The sequence below is a fragment of the Dermacentor silvarum genome, chromosome 7 (genome assembly GCF_013339745.2).
Source record: "Dermacentor silvarum isolate Dsil-2018 chromosome 7, BIME_Dsil_1.4, whole genome shotgun sequence".
Classification (NCBI taxonomy): domain Eukaryota; kingdom Metazoa; phylum Arthropoda; class Arachnida; order Ixodida; family Ixodidae; genus Dermacentor; species Dermacentor silvarum.
Window position 1 is genome coordinate 7,603,687 of NC_051160.1, and position 18,251 is coordinate 7,621,937.

Sequence of the window (18,251 nt, forward strand, 5' to 3'; positions counted from 1 at the left end):
CCTTAGCGCATAAGCCAATTAATTTTCGAGGCGCAGAAAAAAAAAGCCACGCTAATGCTCGCAGCCTTTGATGCCTGGTGCAGTTTAGGCAGCACAACCACTTTTCTTTGCCTGCCGTCTTGTGTTGCCACATTTCGGCTGGAGTCATTGCGCTTCATTAGTAGACACCATGCCACAGAAATTAGCACGTATCGAGGATATTATGCTGACTCAAGGCGATCGACTTGCCTGCAGAAGCTGTCTGGTGCCTTGTGTGTACATTATTTGTCGATAGCATTCCGAAAACAATGCGACGTAGTACTTTCTTTTACCAGTTTAGTGTGTTCCTATGCAAAAAGGAGCAGCGGCTTGTTGCCTCTAGGCTCGTATGAACAGCAGACCTGCCTTTGACCAAAAAGAAGAAGCAAGAAATCTGATTGAATCATTTTCCAGCGTTTCATGGGTTAAAATCAATGGCTTCAAGCACTCACGAAAAACAGCAAGGGTCATCTGCACTTTCGGATCATGGTCAACATGTTTGTAATCTAAGAGCACCAAATAATCATCTACGTAACGAAAGGTATTGACACCGGATGAACCACTTAGAGTAGGGAGGAGCATTCTGTCAAATTGAGCTAATTACAGGTCACTTAAGAGTGGCGCGATGCAGGAGCCTATACAGATCCCATTAGTCAGAATCAAAATATTCTCGTCCCAAGTAACGAAGGTCGAGTCTAGGTAACATTTCAACAGCTGAAGAAAGCCACCTGATGTCATACCTATTGCATTCTGAAAGCGCTCTGTTCAGTGTTTGTCGATCGCATCTTCAATGCGGAACATTAGTTCATTCTGCGGGCGGGAGTAGAATAAGTCTTTAATGTCAACAGAAAAAGGTCTTCGTTAACGGTGTCCTTAAGGAACGTGATCACGTGGTCCGAGCTGTTAATTCAGCGCAGTGTGTGTGGGGCGCATTCCCTCTTGAAGCGCTGTTTTTTCTGTGACAATGATCCAACTAGCCTGTCAGTCAACCCTCGCAAGCTTGTTTCTTTCTTCGTTCATAATTGGTGCCCCTTGCGGCTCGTGCACATTAACGCAATCAAAAACTCCCTGTGGGTGAGAGATACAAGGAGACAACGCGTCCGGACTCTCATTTCTGGTATCTCGACCAGCGCGGTCACTTAGAGCATGCAAGTCGGGTGGTTGCCAGCCTCTAGAGATTCGAAGAAGGCAAGAGCTAGGAGGGCGCCACGCAGCCAGCCATTTTCCCTCCTCGCAGTGTCGGCCCAACGCGCGACCGGCCGAGAGCGTTTGGTTCCCTGTAATGTTTTTAATCGGGCTTTCGTTCGGCGTAGGGGGAGCACGAACCCGACATGACAATCGTGTGTTGGCTCCAATCGTGTTGCGCGACGCCTGCCTCCCATTTCATTTCCTTCCTCGGTGCTCTAGAGAGTGCTGTATGCGGGCCATGCTAAAATTAAATTATGGGGTTTTACGTGCCAAAACCACGATATGCTGATGAGGCACGCCGTAGTGGGGGACTCCGGGAAATTTCGACCACCTGGGGTTCTTTAACGTGCACCTAAATCTAAGTACACGGGTGTTTTCGCATTTCGCCCCCATCGAAATGCGGCCGCCGTGGCCGGGATTCGATCTCGCGACCTCGAGCTCAGCAGCCCAACACCATAGCCACTAAGCAACCACGGCGGGTGCGGGCCATGTTGTCAACCTTCTATGTTAGAAGCGAAGCTGCGCACCTCGGCGACATCGGGTGACATTCTCGCTGACAAGCAGGACCCGCCGAAACAGCGGTTTGCAGCGGCAGATGGAGTGGTGACAGTACGAGTTGTTGTCGTTCACCTCGCAGTTCTCGTGCCGGGAACAGCTCTCCCCAAGCTCGATGCCTGCGGTTCCAACGAGAAGCAGAGAGGCAAATCAAGGTCTATAAAACACGAATTGGCCTTCTATTTAGAGTAACCTCGTGATGACCGGCTATAAGCATCCTAGTCTGTCATTTCGTACACTGCTTTGAACCGCGCACAGATTTTTTTTATGCATATAAATGTCAAGGCCGACAGACGGAAACACACAAAAGAAACGCTTTCGCGTTCTCATCTCATAAGAATTCGCAATGCACACAGACTGTCGCGCCGCGTAGTGACCAGCGAGAGAAATATTTCAAAGAGTATCCGCACGGTGTTACCGTGTCACACGGTATGCGCGGACGCGTTTCTGTTTTGTTAACACCTTTTATTTACGCCATGGAAAAAATATTAAAAGCAGCAGGATGTGTTGCGTGCCTCAGTGCACCAACAGAGCGGCGAAGGATGAGATAAGGTTGATTCTTTTCCGCTGGACGCGTATCTTAAAAAGGAGTGGGCGGTGAAGCTCCGGATCGGCAAGCCTGAGGCGCCGCCAGTGAAGGTTTGCAGCGCACGTTTTGTCGCCGTAGTTCGTGCTGCAAACCTCTCCATGTCCCCCTCCCACACACACACAAATCTTCGCTTTTGACTCAGTGGCAGGCAAAACGGCAGCAAACAATTGATTTGGGCGGCACGCTGAAGCGCGTCCTCGACCTCACCAGGCTCGTTGCAACGGAGCGTAACTACGTTCGCAGCTGCGCGCCGATCGCTCGGTCTCTGGCATATTTGCTTGCACTGACCCTTTTCGATGGAAACCGAATTTGAAAACAAGATCGGCGTACTTTTTCTGACTTAAACCGATAACGCCGCACTCTATAGCCTAAGCGTTCGTTCTAGATTCGCTTCACGTCGCATACATCTGTAAGGTCAAGGGCGTCATTCGCCGTAAAATAACAAGCACGCACGTATACTTCTGGTTATGCACGCTAGTCATCTATATTTACGCGGGCTCTCGAATTATTACATTCAAGGCTCATTTATATTTACGGGGCGCGCACTGCGGCTGCAACACACAACAAATAGCTTGGACGTGGGACGTCCCTCGAACGTGGGACGTCTGCACACACAGTCCTTGAATTGTAACAGCGTGAGCACTGTATGTCTTGACGCCGCAACAAATTAGATGGACAGCGTTGAAAATCTCTTCGCCTTCGATTAGACACCGGATCCTATTTTCGTACGATTCAAAGCGTCCCATAATCTCTCCTAGAGTTAGCTGTTTTGTAAAAGGCAGCGGCATTTCCCCAGCCGATGAGAATAAACTCTAAAAAATAATACACTCGGTGTGTTACGAGAAGGATTAGAAAAAAAATGTCACAGTTTCGCCCTAAGGGCGAAGCAATGAATGCGATAGCAACACAGCAATGTCATACGAAGTAAGGTGAGCGGCTTTGGTAGCAATATGAATTGTAGTAAACATGAGCTGATTAAGTAAGCAGGTGTGCTGCGGCGTAAGTAGACCGACATAAAGAGAGACTCGATGACCACGAGAAGGCGCGTGTGAAACGGTGGTGTTGATGAGAAGCGCTTCCCGTGGGCAGCGCGCGTGCGAAGGGACACACCTGTAGCGCTGCACTGCCGATCCGGGCAGCATTACATGTGTAGCGTGCGTTGGAAAATGTGGCCCGACTATTACTAACTGAATGAACAAGCGTGGTGTGAGCGCGCACAAACAAACATGAATAGATCACACTGAATGACTGCAGACAACGACTGTCAAAACGCTGGCAGCAAGCCCATACGCTGCAGCGGGCGAAGGTACGTGCGGTCTATCGCTTCAACAGAAACTGAGCGGCGAATGCACAGTAAATAAAGGTCAGAGCCGTGTGGAGATAAGAGACGGTGCGACGAGCGACGAGCGCGCTTGTTGGCAGAGGAGAAGTGCGCCCCCCCCCCCCCCCCCCCCCCGCTCCCTCCGGCGCTGGCTTCCCGCTGCCTTGCTTGCGCGTGGGAGAGATAAAAGACGGTGCGCCGAGCGACGAGCGCGCTTGTTGGCAAAGGAGAAGTGCCCCCCCCCCCCCCCCCCCCCCCGCTCCCTCCGGCGCTGGCTTCCCGCTTCGTTGCTTGCGCGTGGGAGATTGAGTGCGTTCGCTCTCCGTGATAGCGCGCGTCCCCGCACGCTTCCGCTCGGGCATACGGCGCGCGGTGAAGATTTTATCTATACGGAACCTCACGGCGACGGCGACGGCGACATAGGGGAAATCACTTGTACGTACTAATTGAATTAAAGAAATGATACATTAATGGAAGTGAAAGTGGATGAAAAAACAAGTTGCCGCAGGTGGGAAACGATCCCACGTGTTCGCATTACGCGTGCGATCCTCTTACCAGTTGAGCTACCGCGGCGCCGTTTTCCCATCCAGTTTCTGGGTATACTCCAGAAAGCGTTGGAGATTTGCGGACATCCATCGGATGTCCGTTATGTCGGAAACGGATATCCATAGGACATGCGACGATTATCCGTGGTTTAGTTGTACGAGCAGATTTTGCGACAGTAGAGGCTATATTGGTCGCGCTGAATTTGTAGGTAAGCATTGAGATTGGAGGTTTGCAGAGGCAGACTTAAGTTTGGTAATTTAATATGTGTTCATGTGTGCCTGTGCGCGCGTGACACCGTGCTTGTTAATTTAGTTAGTGAGCGAATGTTGATAAGTTTATAGGGCCGATAACACTGCTATTCATACTTCGCATAGCTGTCTAACAATTATCGATGCAATCGCTTTTCGGGCGAAACTGCGACATTTATTGACGGTTCGGAACCCGTACTGGCTTACGATGCAGCGTTCATGGTGTCGTATAAGTAGCACGTGACGAAGAGAGCAACGATAAACGCGAGGCCATCCGTCTAGTCGATGGGTGTGTGATTGGAGCAGAAGCCTCGTTGTCACGTTCTGCCACAACTGAACCCTGGCTGATTGCATGATTGCACTTATACACGTGTTCCACCATGACCCTTTTCGGAGTCATGTTTGTGCTCTGCGTGCGGGATCGTGTGAAATTCTCGGTCCAGTCTAGAGAGACTGAATCGCCGTCCATCGCTAAAACTGACCCTTTTCGGTCAAGAACAGCGAGCCCTCTATAAGTACCACCTGAATTGTTAAGACATGTGGCGAGTCAAGGCACGGAACAAGGAGCGTAACTCCGTGAGTATACTTACAGCACTGCAGGGGCAGCATGACGAGGGTCACGTGACATACCTTGGTTGCATGGCGGGTAGCTGCGGCTGAACTTTGGCAGGCAAATGCATTCGTTGCCCTTGCAGAAGGTGTTGGCCACGGTCGCGCAGTCGGCATCGCTGTCGCACGCTTGGTCTGCACCGAGGGAGGAACAACCGCGTCAGCTCGCTCGCCATTTCGTGCACGACATGTCCTCATAGAATGGCGACAAATCAGACAGCATTACTCGTGTTTGTAAACGGCTTCGTTCGTTGTGCGCGCTGCAGTTTTACCATGCACCTACAGCTTCTGCAGCAACGATTAGCACGCTCAAACAGGCCCGCAACGAAGAGGTCCTCCTCCTGTTGCACGATGTGTAGAATACTAACGCTTAAACGCCGTATCTCGGAAAATGTGCCACGAGGAACGTCATTCCCGAGTGGCGTGATTACGCAGAAACAGTCGACGATGATTGGCAATGGAAGCGAACGAACGAATGCCTTTTCGCAACTTGGTTGCCCGAGAGTCCGTCAAGTGCCACGAAGGCGGGCGAAGAAAGCTGTTTGCTTCGAAATTCGATAAGTTTAATCATAGGGCCGCTACGCGATTTATGCTGAGGTTCGTTTAAGAGCAACGGGCTATTTATTTATGCTGTTTACGCGCTAGTGGCGTGAAATGAGAATTAACGGAGGAGAGAGAGCGAGAAAAAAAAAAGAGGAACATTAAATCCGCGCACTCCTGCGTGAATTACCTGCGAAAGTGCCGCCGCCGAATTGACCGACAGATCCTGCAAACAAAATTGTTTTGAAACTTTACCGTCTCTTATACTTCTTAACCAAGAGCTCCAATAGCCGATTTCGTCACGACGTTAAAGACGCGCGATGAAGTTTAGGGCTTTTTCAAGCGCATAAAAGAGAAAGAGAAAAACATAGACAGAGAAGACAATTTGTCTTGTTTTTTTTTTTTTGCGCAATGAAGAAGATTCCGGGATTCAAAACTCAGAGGGAATCCAGAGAAAGCCCGGCCGATTCAGCGGCGTGAACCATTCAACACAAGTCGTCCCTGCAAAATGCTCAAAGTGGCGTTGAGTGCAAATTTCCCGCAGCCAGTACCATTATGCAAACGAGACTAGAGAACGGTGTTACCGTCCAAAACATATTGCTACTGGTAGTTTTATTTGAGTGGAAGAAAAAAGCATTAAAAAAGAAAATAGCGCTAGCGAGAAAGACAGAAAAAAAAAACGCAGTTCAAGCGGCACTGCTTTCCATGTCGTTTCCATTTGTTGACCGAGTTGGGAAACGCAAAGCTATGAATAAAATTTCGAGAATTAAATTGATGTCAGCCAGCAATACCGCCTCAGGCCTACGGGTCTAACTTGCACTGTTTGTACAGAATCACGAAGAAAAGAAGAAATACAGGAAAGCTACACGCGCCGATCGCAAATTGTTCGAAGGAAGGCCCACCATGAACAATAAAGAAAAAAACGAAAAAAAAAACGCTTCTTAGTTTATTATTTAATTTTCTTTTGCAATGTGCATAATCCGTGGAGTACTGAGCGTCGCGCATGTATAGCAAGAAAATATGAAACGCCATTATGTGATAAAAACCACTGGTTGATTGATATTGACACGTGAACTTATTTATCCCTTTCTCGGGGACTGCATTTGAAGTTATCGCACAGCGAAAGACGTGATTGGAACTTACTGGAGTGTTATCCATAGTTCTATCCATTGTCACCGAAGCTTGTGTAATCTGACTGTATGCCGACGCGAATGGTGGCCGTGTACTTTCTGGAAGACACGCGGGCACCAGTGATTACTCTGGAAACATAGATGACTCATGTATAAACGCGGATGCCCTTCATCGGCAGATTTTCGACGATCGTCGACAGTGTTCGCCGCTATTGTTTTTTGAGTGCAGCCTGTTTTTCGGGGCACAGGGTCGCCCAATAAAGATAATAATAATTATGGGGTTTTACGTGCCAAAACCACGATCTGATTATGAGGCACGCCGTAGTGGGGGACTCCGGAAATTTGGACCACATGGGGTTCTTTACCGTGCACCTAAATCTAAGTACACGGGTGTTTTCGCATTTCGCCCCCACCGAAATGCGGCCGCCGTGGCCGGGATTCGATCCCGCGACCTCGTGCTCAGCAGCCCAACACCATAGCCACTGAGCAACCACGGCAGGTGCCCAATAAAGAGTTTCGCCATTGAGTTTTGCTACTGTGTTCTTGACCATCATGACCGCATGACAATGTATTTTTCTTTTCTTTCTTTTTTATTGCGATAGCAATTATATGGACACTTCAACCGGATTTCTGCCGTCGACGTCGCCGTCGGCGTCGCCATCGCCGTGAGGTTCCGTATAGATAAAATCTTCGCCGCGTGCCGTATGCCCCAGCGGAAGCGTGCAGGGACGCGCGCTGTCACGGAGAGCGAACGCACTCAATTTCCCACGCGCAAGCAAGGAAGCGGATAGCCAGCGCCGGAGGGAGAAGGGAGGGGGGCACTTCTCTGCCAACAACCGCGCTCGTCGCTCGTCCGCAGTCTCTTATCTCTCCCACGCGCAAGCAAGGAAGCGGGAAGCCAGCGCCGGAGGGAGCGGGGGGGGGGGGGGGGGGGGCGCACTTCTACTCTGCCAACAACCGCGCTCGTCGCTCAACCGCACCGTCTCTTATCTCCACACGGCTCTGACCTTTATGCACTGTGCATTCGCCGCTCAGTTTCTGTTGAAGCGATAGCCCGCACGTACCTTCGCCCGCTGCAGCGTATGGGCTTGCTGCCAGCGTTTTGACAGTCGTTGTCTGCAGTCATTCAGTGTGATCTATTCATGTTTGTTTGTGCGCGCTCACACCACGCTTGTTCATTCAGTTAGTAATAGTCGGGCCACATTTTCCAACGCACGCTACACATGTAATGCTGCCCGGATCGGCAGTGCAGCGCTACAGGTGTGTCCCTGCGCATGCGCTGCCCAGGGGAAGCGCTTCTCATCAACACCACCGTTTCACACGCGCCTTTTCGTGGTCATCGAGTCTCTCTTCATGTCGGTCTACTTACGCCGCAGCACACCTGCTTACTTAATCAGCTCATGTTTACTACAATTTATATTGCTACCAAAGCCACTCACCTTACATCGTATGACATTGCTGTGTTGCTATCGCATTCATTGCTTCGCCCTTAGGGCGAAACTGAGACATTTTTTATTTTACAGCGAAACTCTCTATTGCTACGGTTCTATGCATTTTTTTCCTGTCCGTCAACAGATTTCCGTGTGCAAACACTCAGCTCCCGAATTTGATGCAAAGTCGCTTCATTCTGTGCAAAAGCTTATACGTCTCATCACTTGTATATTCATTTTCAGTAGATTAGTTATCAATAGGCGCCATTTTCAATATCAGTTGACTCTCGGGTTTCTCAACGATTCGCCGCTGTGCGACCCGCGTCGGTCATGCTCGCACCGCCCTCGCTTTGTCGTCGTTCCAAGCCGTGCCTAGTTTCTTTCCGCTCTCCCGGCGTCGAAGTCCCGTCGCGCGTGTCTAGTTTCCTCCGGCTCCCCGAGGTGGTCTTGCACGCGATTGTATTCCACCGATAAAGACCGCAGATCAAAATAAAAGTGTGTGTTCGTGTGTGTTTCTTCGGGATGACCACCGTCGCCGCTCAACAGCAATAAAGTTTGCTCATATCTTTGATCTAAATCATGGGTTCTCAAAGTGGGTTCCGCGGAACCTACGGGTTCCGCAGGCCCATGCTCGGGGTTCCGCGAGCCACTGATATATTTTCCCTGGTCCCGCGCCCTTGACAAGCGTCTAAAACGGCGAACACGAGGTGCGCTTTATCCAAAGAACCTTCATTACCGATGCCCGAGTGTCCAAAAGCACATCACAGTGCGTAACAGCAACGCGCGAACTGCGTAATAAAAACGCAAGCAGCTTTTAGCCATCCAACCTCTGAGAACGGACAGCACGCCTAAGCTTTCGTACTTGAATCTCAGAGGCCGTAGCTTACCACCATGCGCCTTTCTCCTATTTGTAGATAGGGTAGGTGCCGATAGCGTGCACACTGACGTATACGTTGGAGGAATAAAAAAAAATGAAGAAAAAAGAATGCGCGGAGCATCGCAAATACGCGCCGCAGAAGAGCAAGAACGACGCTAGCGTCCAACCGAAACGAAGCGGCGCAGTCCGCATCGCCATGATCCTCAGTGGCAAGCGTGCGCGGCACGTGATTGACAGCAACGCCGGAGCGCTTCGTGCCTAATTGCGCCCTTAAGACTTTATTCTTGCGTTTATCGCCGCGCGTAACACCACGTTGGCGGCATGCCGCGTGCCTTCATAAGTGCGTAGTTGCCATCCATGATCGCATCGATAACCACTGCAGTTTCGTCCACAGCAGCTGAGGCAAACAGTAGTTTCGTTTTCACTCGGTGCGCGCGTCGGCTGCGTGCCTTCACAAATGCGTAGTCACCAACCATGTTAGCGTCGACAGCGACCGCGGTTTCGTCTGCACTTCTTGCAGCGAACGGTAGTTTCGTTTTGACTTCGTGCGTGCGTCGGCCGCCTGCCTTCTGAACCGCAAGGTCACCGTCCATGATCGCGTCGATAGCGGCCGCAGTTTCGTCTGCACTTGTTGCAGCAAGCAGTAGTTTAAAGCTGTCGAAGATTAAGAGCCCCGGCTACATCGCGATGGGCGGACAATTTGTTGGCGAGCAGCTGACTGGCGAAAAAATAATCAGGATGTACGCTATGATGTACGCGCGCGGAGGCCTTCACCGCTGCTAGCGCAAATCAGTCATGAGATGACGAGAATTTCAGCTTCTGCACTGGTCTTGTGCTAAATAAATATAAACAGACTTTGCTGATTCATTGAGTAAATAAAAGCGTGTTGATGTAGTTAAGCATTTGTTTATTGTTTTCTTGATACCCTCGATAATTCGAAATTTGTTAATTAGGACATTTTAATTCGGTTAACTGGGGGGGGGGGGGGTTCCTTGGCGCATCATGGAGCTTATCAGGGTTCCCTGGAACGAACCTGCTTGAGAACCCCTGATCTAAATTCTGTGTCACCTCTATGTCGTGTGCTTAAATAGCTTCGCTGGTAATCCACCTACACAGCAGTGGAATGGTGAGTGATTTTTGTAGAGATAGCTACATTACGCGAAGTTTTCGCCTCTTCGCCGTCGCCGTAATTCGAGCCGTGGCCGCACTGTGACGCAACACCACGGCCCTCGATTCTCCAGCAACTCGGCTCGCCGCGGTCGCCGCGCGGCCACCGCTCTTGCCGTTGGGCGCTGTCTGCGACCACTGTATGACGTCACACTCCGCGCTCCGCAGCTGGGATAACCGGGAGTATAGAAGGGGAGAGCTCGCGTCACCACAGCCATAGTTGAGGCCGCAGTATGGATGGTGCTGCTGAGCACGAGGTCGCGGGATCGAATCCCGGCCACGGCGGCCGCATTTCTATGGGGGCGAAATGCGAAAACACCCGTGTACTTAGATTTAGGTGCACGTTAAAGAACCCCAGGTGGTCCAAATTTCCGGAGTCCCCCACTACGGCGTGCCTCATAATCAGAACTGGTTTTGGCACGTAAAACCCCATAATTTTTTTTTTTTTTTTAGTATGGATGGTGAGAAGTCAGCCAGCCTGAAGGATGCCAGGGATCGCCGTAGAGACAGCGCGCGAAGAGACTCAAGAGGAGCGTGCCGAACGGTTGGCCAAACGCCGTGACAGCGATGCTGCTAGACGCCTAAGCGCAGCCGGGGGTCTGTAGATATCGCCACTCGACTAGGTTTAACCAGAGCTAAACCACAGCCAATTTTTTACTGCGAAGCTGCATATGGCTAGGTTCTGATAAAATGTCATTGTGTACCCACCAATGTATGTGCCTCGTTTTCTTGTGACGTCGACATCGCTCTAGCGACGTTATCAGCAGTTGTACTTTGCTCTTGCTATGGCCAGGATGCGCGTAGTCCGTACGGAAGAAGAACGTGCATGGCGCGAGGAACAGCGTGAATGGGCGACGGGAAGCCGCTATAGCCGAACGCGTGGCGTCCGAAGGACCCGTAACGTCGGACAGCCGCTCTGTGACCGATGAAGAACGGCGTGCCCGTGAGGATCGCCTTCGCGAACAGTGGCGGAAGTGGGCGCGAAGGCGCAACCAATTGCAGTACATTACATTGCACGTTAAAGAACCCCAGGTGGTCCAAATTTCCGGAGTCCCCCACTACGGCGTGCCTCATAATCAGATCGTGGTTTTGGCCCGTAAAACCCCATAATTAATTAATTATTACATTACAGTGACCACAAAGCATTGGTTACCATGGTGACAAAATAAAGAGAAAATAAAGGACGATAACAACAACGAAGTTATGCGTATGTGTCTTTATTCAATCAAGAGAGATAAATTCAATCAACATAGCAGTTAACCATATATAGCTCAATAAACACGTAGTTATCAACAAGTACAGCTTCGCTGGTCTCTCATCTTCCCATAGTGGAAGGGCTCTGAATTTTTTAAATACTTTCTCCTGCCAGTAAAACGCTGCTCCGATACAGATAAATATCTCACGAGCCCAAAACGTTGCCTCGTATCTCACATGAATCGTGCAAGATAGTACGTTGATTAAAATTACCCCGTTATAGAGCAGTGCTATCCCAAACTAGATATTGTCCAAATGTGTGACCACTCTAAGAAATATACAGTTACTAACCAATATTTCTAGCTTCTTTCGGCAACTTCTGTTATGAGCAAATCGTGTTATAACATAATACATAAATTCTACGTGTCGCCGATTTGCAATCCATAACAGAAGCGGACGCTGTCGGCTTCTGGTATGAATAGCAAAGCGATAGACGTCATTAATTCTGCTATTGATATTACACAACGCCGGCATGCATGGAGGAATTCTATGCATTATTGAGGTAATCATCTTCTGCTCTGCTGGCGCAATAGTTTTGGGTCTAGAGTGCTACTCGTTTCCTTGTCTTTTTTTTCTCCAGAGTTATGCCTTGAGAGAATGACCGTCTGCATTATATCGTCTCGTAAAAACTGTGTGCGTGCGCTAGTTGATGAAAAAAAAAGAGCAAGGCGCACAGAGCCGGCCACAACAGATTGCGCAGCAAAGGCAGCGATTGCCACTGTGGATGACGACAGAATCCCTCCTTGTGCAGCGTCGCGGGTGCTGCGCATAGCATTCACATACCCGCACTTGCGATTTTCCTATGCGCGTCTGTTTCTGCACCAGGTGGCGCTATAGCCGCACGAGTGCAAGTTGGATGCAGTTTCCAAGAGATCAGTTGCTCCGTCACATACAGCGAGGAAGTCCCACCGCTTCGTATAATATGCGCGACAACGAGCACCATCGTCTGATGACGCGTCGCAAAGGAGTTGCTCTCGTCGTGCATTTATAGGGACTATGCAGGAGCGGAGGGGCTAGCTCGCAGCTTATTTGTTCAGGGAGGAGTCCTTTCTCCGCAGCGGGAGTCAAACGTTCTTGCACCACGGCATTATATATCGCGCGCGCGCGGAGGTTTACTTGGCGCATGCGCGGCGTCATTCGAATAAAAGCCGTTCGCGCGTTTTGCTCTACTTCTGCGTCGAGTGAGGCCAGTGAATGAGGCGTTTTGTTTTCTGGAAGGACCGTCGTCAATTTCGTATGATTCCATTTTGGGCAAGCGTGTTGTAAGCGTGTTGCAAATCGGATACCGAACGCCCGCAGTCGAGCGGCTGCTGCGCGCTCTCGACCCTCTGTTTCGGAAGCGCAACACCCGGGATATATTGTCAAATGTGATTCGCGCTTCCTTGCAAGAAAGGGAATCTCGAAGAAAAAAATAATAGTTGGGTGGGACAGCAAACTTGTTGATTCACCGCTTTGCATGGATCGCTTTCTACATGTGCTACCCATGTCGTCCCCGACAAATTTGGGTTCCTTTTTATGACCTCTAAATAGCGACGGAAGGACATACGCGTAAAGATACGGATAAGCGTGCACCTTATATTCGCTTACTTGATACTCGCGATTGAGCTATGCTCGGTGACGTATTTTCTTGCGAAAAAGTACTTGTCACATCCAGTGGAATGATTTCGTTCGCTTTATTATTTTTTTTTAGCCAGTTGCGCATTTAAATTCAGTTACTTTTTTTTTTTGGGGGGGGGGGGGGGGGAGGCAGGGGCTGTTTCTCCAGCTGCGTATAGGGAACAGTCATTTCCTTTGACGAGTTTCTTTCTTGCTTCGAACCCGTCATGTTGCTTAGTGGCTATGGTGCTGGGCTGGTGAGCACGAGGTCACGGGACCGAATCCCGGCCACGGTGGCCGCATTTTGATGGGGGTGAAATGCGAACCCCGGGTGGTTCAAATTACTCCGGAGTCCTCCACTATAGTCTGCCTCATAATCAGATCGTGGTTTCGGCACGTAAGACCCCATAATGTTTTATTGCGGTAGCAATTATATGGACAGTCCGAGCGCATTTCTGCCGTCGGCGTCGCCGTTGCCGTGAGGTTCCGTATAAAGTCCAACGACGATAGAATCGTCGCTGTGTGTGCGAGTGAAAGCGTACGAGGGTCTACGCCGCTGCTCAAGAGATGCCTGAAAAAATGGCAAATGCTGCCCAAAATTCCAGGTCTGCATCCTCAGTGTTGGGCGCAGCCGCCAAGACAGCCTCACAGGTCCTCTCTCTCTCGCATCACACATACACAAACCACTTGAGCACAGAAAAAACACACACGACGTCAAGTATTCTTATGCGTCCTCAAATTGCAGATTGCAGCTCTTGAACCGCTCACTAGTCCTACGACTTTCGGCAGCACGACTCCTTCCGCTGTTGAAGATATAAATGAGGTTAATGTCTTGTATTCACCGCCTCCCGCAATCAAATCTTTGGGTTTTGAAACGGGCGATGAGGCAGCTCAAGGTTGCTTGACGCGCGAGCAAGCATTATATGTTTTCCATGATCACAAAGCTCTCAATGTTCAAAAAGCTAATGCAAGAACTGCCCTACGCCACAAAGATAAATCACAAGAATGGAATTGTGACTCACTATCAAAGCAGTTTTTAGATATTGGTTGTTTGTTGGAATCATTCACTTCAATCGAAGAGGCTGCTGTGCAAACTAAAGTTCATGTGAGCCCCGTTCTCCTCGATACTAAACAAGACGCAGCTTTGTACTCTGGTATAAGCAGTGTTATGATCGGCTTGGAACTGCACCTGTCAAATGTGGGAATCAAGCTCGAGCGCCTTTCCCGTGACGAGATAATCCTATTTCATCCCCGAGAGAGCGTCTGACCTCTACGGAGCAGACGAAAACGGCGAGCTACCAAGAAGGAGGACCCGAGGGAGAGGAGGTCGTCAACTTGACCGCCCGACAGAGGTCTGACACTTCCACAAGTTCCCCGAAGGAGTCATCGGCAGGTTATGATCTTCCTGGAATCTGTATCTCTCCAATGTGGGAAGCAAGCCCCAGCGCTTTTCCCGTGACGAGATAATCCCCTTCACCCCCGAGAGAGCGTCTCACCTCTACGGAGCAGACGAAAACGGCGAGCTACCAAGAAGGAGGACCCGAGGGAGAGGAGGTCGTCAACTTGACCGCCCGACAGAGGTCTGACACTTCCACAAGTTCCCCGAAGGAGTCATCGGCAGGTTATGATCTTCCTGGAATCTGTATCTCTCCAATGTGGGAAGCAAGCCCCAGCGCTTTTCCCGTGACGAGATAATCCCCTTCACCCCCGAGAGAGCGTCTCACCTCTACGGAGCAGACGAAAACGGCGAGCTACCAAGAAGGAGGACCCGAGGGAGAGGAGGTCGTCAACTTGACCACCGGAGAGAGGACTTCCCCGAAGGAAAGATCGGCCACCACGAGGGGATTTAAGGCCGTCCTGGCCCCCGTGTTAATCAGAACCGCTCGAGACTCGGATAGAGTCAAAACCATGTACCAATGAAGTGAATACAATCTTTTCTATTTTTCATCATAACGATGCCCGCCTTCATCGTCGTCTCCTGATTCCTGCGGTAACGACCCACCTCACCCGGTCGAGATTATATCAGCTGGTTGGCAGCAATGGGATACTCCACCCTTCGTCCTGGCTTCAGCAAAATGGTGAGCGCTTGACTTTCTTTGAGAATTTGCCAGGTTTTAGCTTGTGTGTTTTCTAAAACGGCGAATTAGTTTCTGTACGTGCAGGCTCCTGTTGAAAGCTTCCTCACGTCACAGCAGAGTAAGAAAGTCCTCGTTCGGGATTGACCATGGATTTGGGCAAACGGAAAAAGCCAGAGTTGTTATTACTTTGTGAAGAGCTGGGAATTGAGGTCGGGAAAAGTCAGAGAAAGCCGCAGCTTATTGAGGCGATTGAGAAGTGCGGGGCTCTTGAGGACGAAATTTCAGAAGCATGGGAAGAGATAGCTGAGAAAGCTGAGCAAAACGCTGCAGAAGAGAGGGAACAGAGAGCTGCAGAAAGAAAGGAACGAGAGGAACAGAGAGCTGCAGAAATAAAAGAACGAGAGGAACAGAGAGCTCACGAACTAAAGCTAAAAGAACTAGACGTGCAGCGGGATCTGGCCAGGCAATCGGCAAATAACCTCTCAATAGATGAAAGGCATTCAGGTGAAGCAAGAGTGAAAATAAGGGATCTCATACCGTCGTACAAGGTTAACGATGACATGGGATTGTTTCTCGTTATTTTTGAACGAACCTGCGAGAGAAACGGGTTAGCACTAGAGAGTTGGCCGCAACAGATTCTGACCGTTCTTCCTGGCGAAGCAACCGAAATAATTGCAAGGCTAACGAAGGACGAGTCAGAGGATTATCAGAAAGTAAAAGCTGCGTTGCTAAGGAAATATCGGCTCTCAGCGGAGGCTTTCCGCCGCCGTTTTCGGGAGCTAGTTAGGACACCGGGCGAGTCTTTTCAAGATTTCAGTTATAAACTGAAAGTCAATTTAATCGAGTGGCTAAAAGGGGAAGACGCGTTCGGTTGTCACGACAAGGTTGTTGAGCTAATCTGCATGGAGCAGTTCTATGGGTCCTTGAGCGAAGCGATGCGCCTGTGGATTCAAGATAGGTCGGGCGAAAAGGACTTAGAACGTGCTGCAGTACTAGCAGATGAATTCACCGCACGTCGCGAATCGGAGAAAACGCGCGTCAGGCCATTGACGAAATTCAGCAAAGAGGAAAACAGGCGCCCCTTTCACAAAGAGAAAGCTGGAAGTGAGACCAAAGACGTGCCGAACGATAATTTAGGCCAGAATAACAGCGCAGCGAAAGACGAAAGAAAAAAATGTCACAGTTTCGCCCTAAGGGCGAAGCGATGAATGCGACAGCAACACAGCAATTTCATACGAAGTAAGGTGAGCGGCTTTGGTAGCAATATGAATTGTAGTAAACATATGAGCTGATTAAGTAAGCAGGTGTGCTGCGGCGTAAGTAGACCGACATGAAGAGAGACTCGATGACCACGAGAAGGCGCGTGTGAAACGGTGGTGTTGATGAGAAGCGCTTCCCGTGGGCAGCGCGTGCGAAGGGACACACCTGTAGCGCTGCACTGCCGACCCGGGCAGCATTGCATGTGTAGCGTGCGTTGGAAAATGTGGCCCGACTATTACTGATTGAAGAAGCGTGCTGTGAGCGCGCACAAACAAACATGAATAGATCACACTGAATGACTGCAGACAACGACCGTCAAAACGCTGGCAGCGAGCGGATATATTGTCACGTAGTAGTGACGCTGAAGAAAACAGTCTTAAAACTGTGTACGACGAAACTGGTTGTTTATTGGGCGAACCTGTGCCCACAAAATCAAGGTACACTCAAAGCACAACGATAGCGGCGAACACAGTCGGCGATCGTCGAAAATCTGATCAGCGGCGAAACGCGTCGGCTTTTATACCTGAGTCATCGAAGGTTCTAGATTAATCCCTGATGCCCGCGTGTCTTCCAGAAAGTTCTAGACAATTCGCGTCAGTCATGCAATCAGATAACAGAAGCGTCGGTGAAAACAGGCAATGGAAAGAAGCATCGATAACGTTCTAGAAACTTCCGATACAGGCGCGTCCTGCGCCGAGCGATAACGTTTAACATTTGTTAGCCGGTGGAAGGCGGCCACCGGTGAAAGATAAACATGTATACGTGTCAATACCCTCCCCTTAAAAAGCATCGTCCCGATGCTACAAACAAATGTGAAAGCGTAAACAAAACCACGCGTAATAAAGAAAGAAAAAAAAAATAAAGTAACAAAGTACCTAAGTTCGTCAGCGGGCGTAGAAAGGCTTAAGACGCACCACATGGATGACTTCGGGTCGTGCGCGGCGCCGCTGTGATTGCGAAATGCCGTCTGGCACGACCTCATAGTCCAGTGCGCCAATACGTCGGATGATCTTATATGGTCCGAAATAGCGACGTAAGAGTTTCTCGCTAAGTCCTCGTCGGCGTATCGGAGTCCAGACCCAAACATGGTCTCCGGGCTGGTACTCGACGTAGCGTCGTCGAAGATTGTAGAGTCGGCTGTCGGTTCTCTGCTGGTTCTTGATGCGCAGGCGGGCGAGCTGTCGACCTTCTTCGGCACGCTGCAAATAGGTGGCAACGTCGAGATTTTCTTCGTCAGCGACGTCCGGTAGCATAGCGTCAAGCGTCGTTGCCGGGTTCCTTCCGTAGACCAGGTTGAACGGCGCCATGTGCGTCGTTTCTTGCACGGCCGTGTTGTATGCGAAGGTCACGTACGGAAGGACGGCATCCCACGTCTTGTGTTCGACGTCGACGTACATAGCCAGCATGTCGGCGATGGTCTTATTTAGGCGCTCGGTGAGGCCATTCGTCTGCGGGTGGTAGGCGGTGGTGCGGCGATGGCTTGTCTGGCTGTATCGCAGGATGGCTTGAGTTAGTTCAGCCGTGAAGGCCGTACCTCTGTCGGTGATGAGGACTTCCGGGGCACCGTGACGCAGGAGGATGTTCTCAACGAAGAATCGGGCTACCTCGTCGGCACTGCCTTTGGGCAAGGCTTTTGTTTCGGCGTAGCGGGTGAGGTAGTCCGTAGCTACGATGATCCATTTATTCCCGGACGTCGACGTCGGAAAAGGCCCCAGTAAGTCCATCCCGATCTGCTGGAACGGTCGGCGAGGTGGCTCGATCGGCTGTAGAAGCCCGGCTGGTCTTGTCGGCGGTGTTTTGCGTCGCTGACAGTCTCGGCATGTCCTTACGTAATGGGCGACGTCA

General features: G+C 50.3%; 1 protein-coding gene across 2 annotated transcripts in view; it reads right to left on the reverse strand.

Moving 5' to 3' along the window:
• The window catches only part of LOC119457493 (uncharacterized), a 276,591-nt gene that overhangs the window by 101,789 nt on the left and 156,551 nt on the right, over window positions 1–18,251 (reverse strand). For both annotated transcript variants that reach the window (XM_049670126.1, XM_037719079.2), the window contains exons 2-3: window positions 5,096–5,209; window positions 1,734–1,880 (exon numbers count right to left, since the gene is read on the reverse strand). In XM_049670126.1, the coding sequence (XP_049526083.1) occupies window positions 1,734–1,880; window positions 5,096–5,209 (261 nt within the window). The remainder of the gene's footprint in view (window positions 1–1,733; window positions 1,881–5,095; window positions 5,210–18,251) is intronic.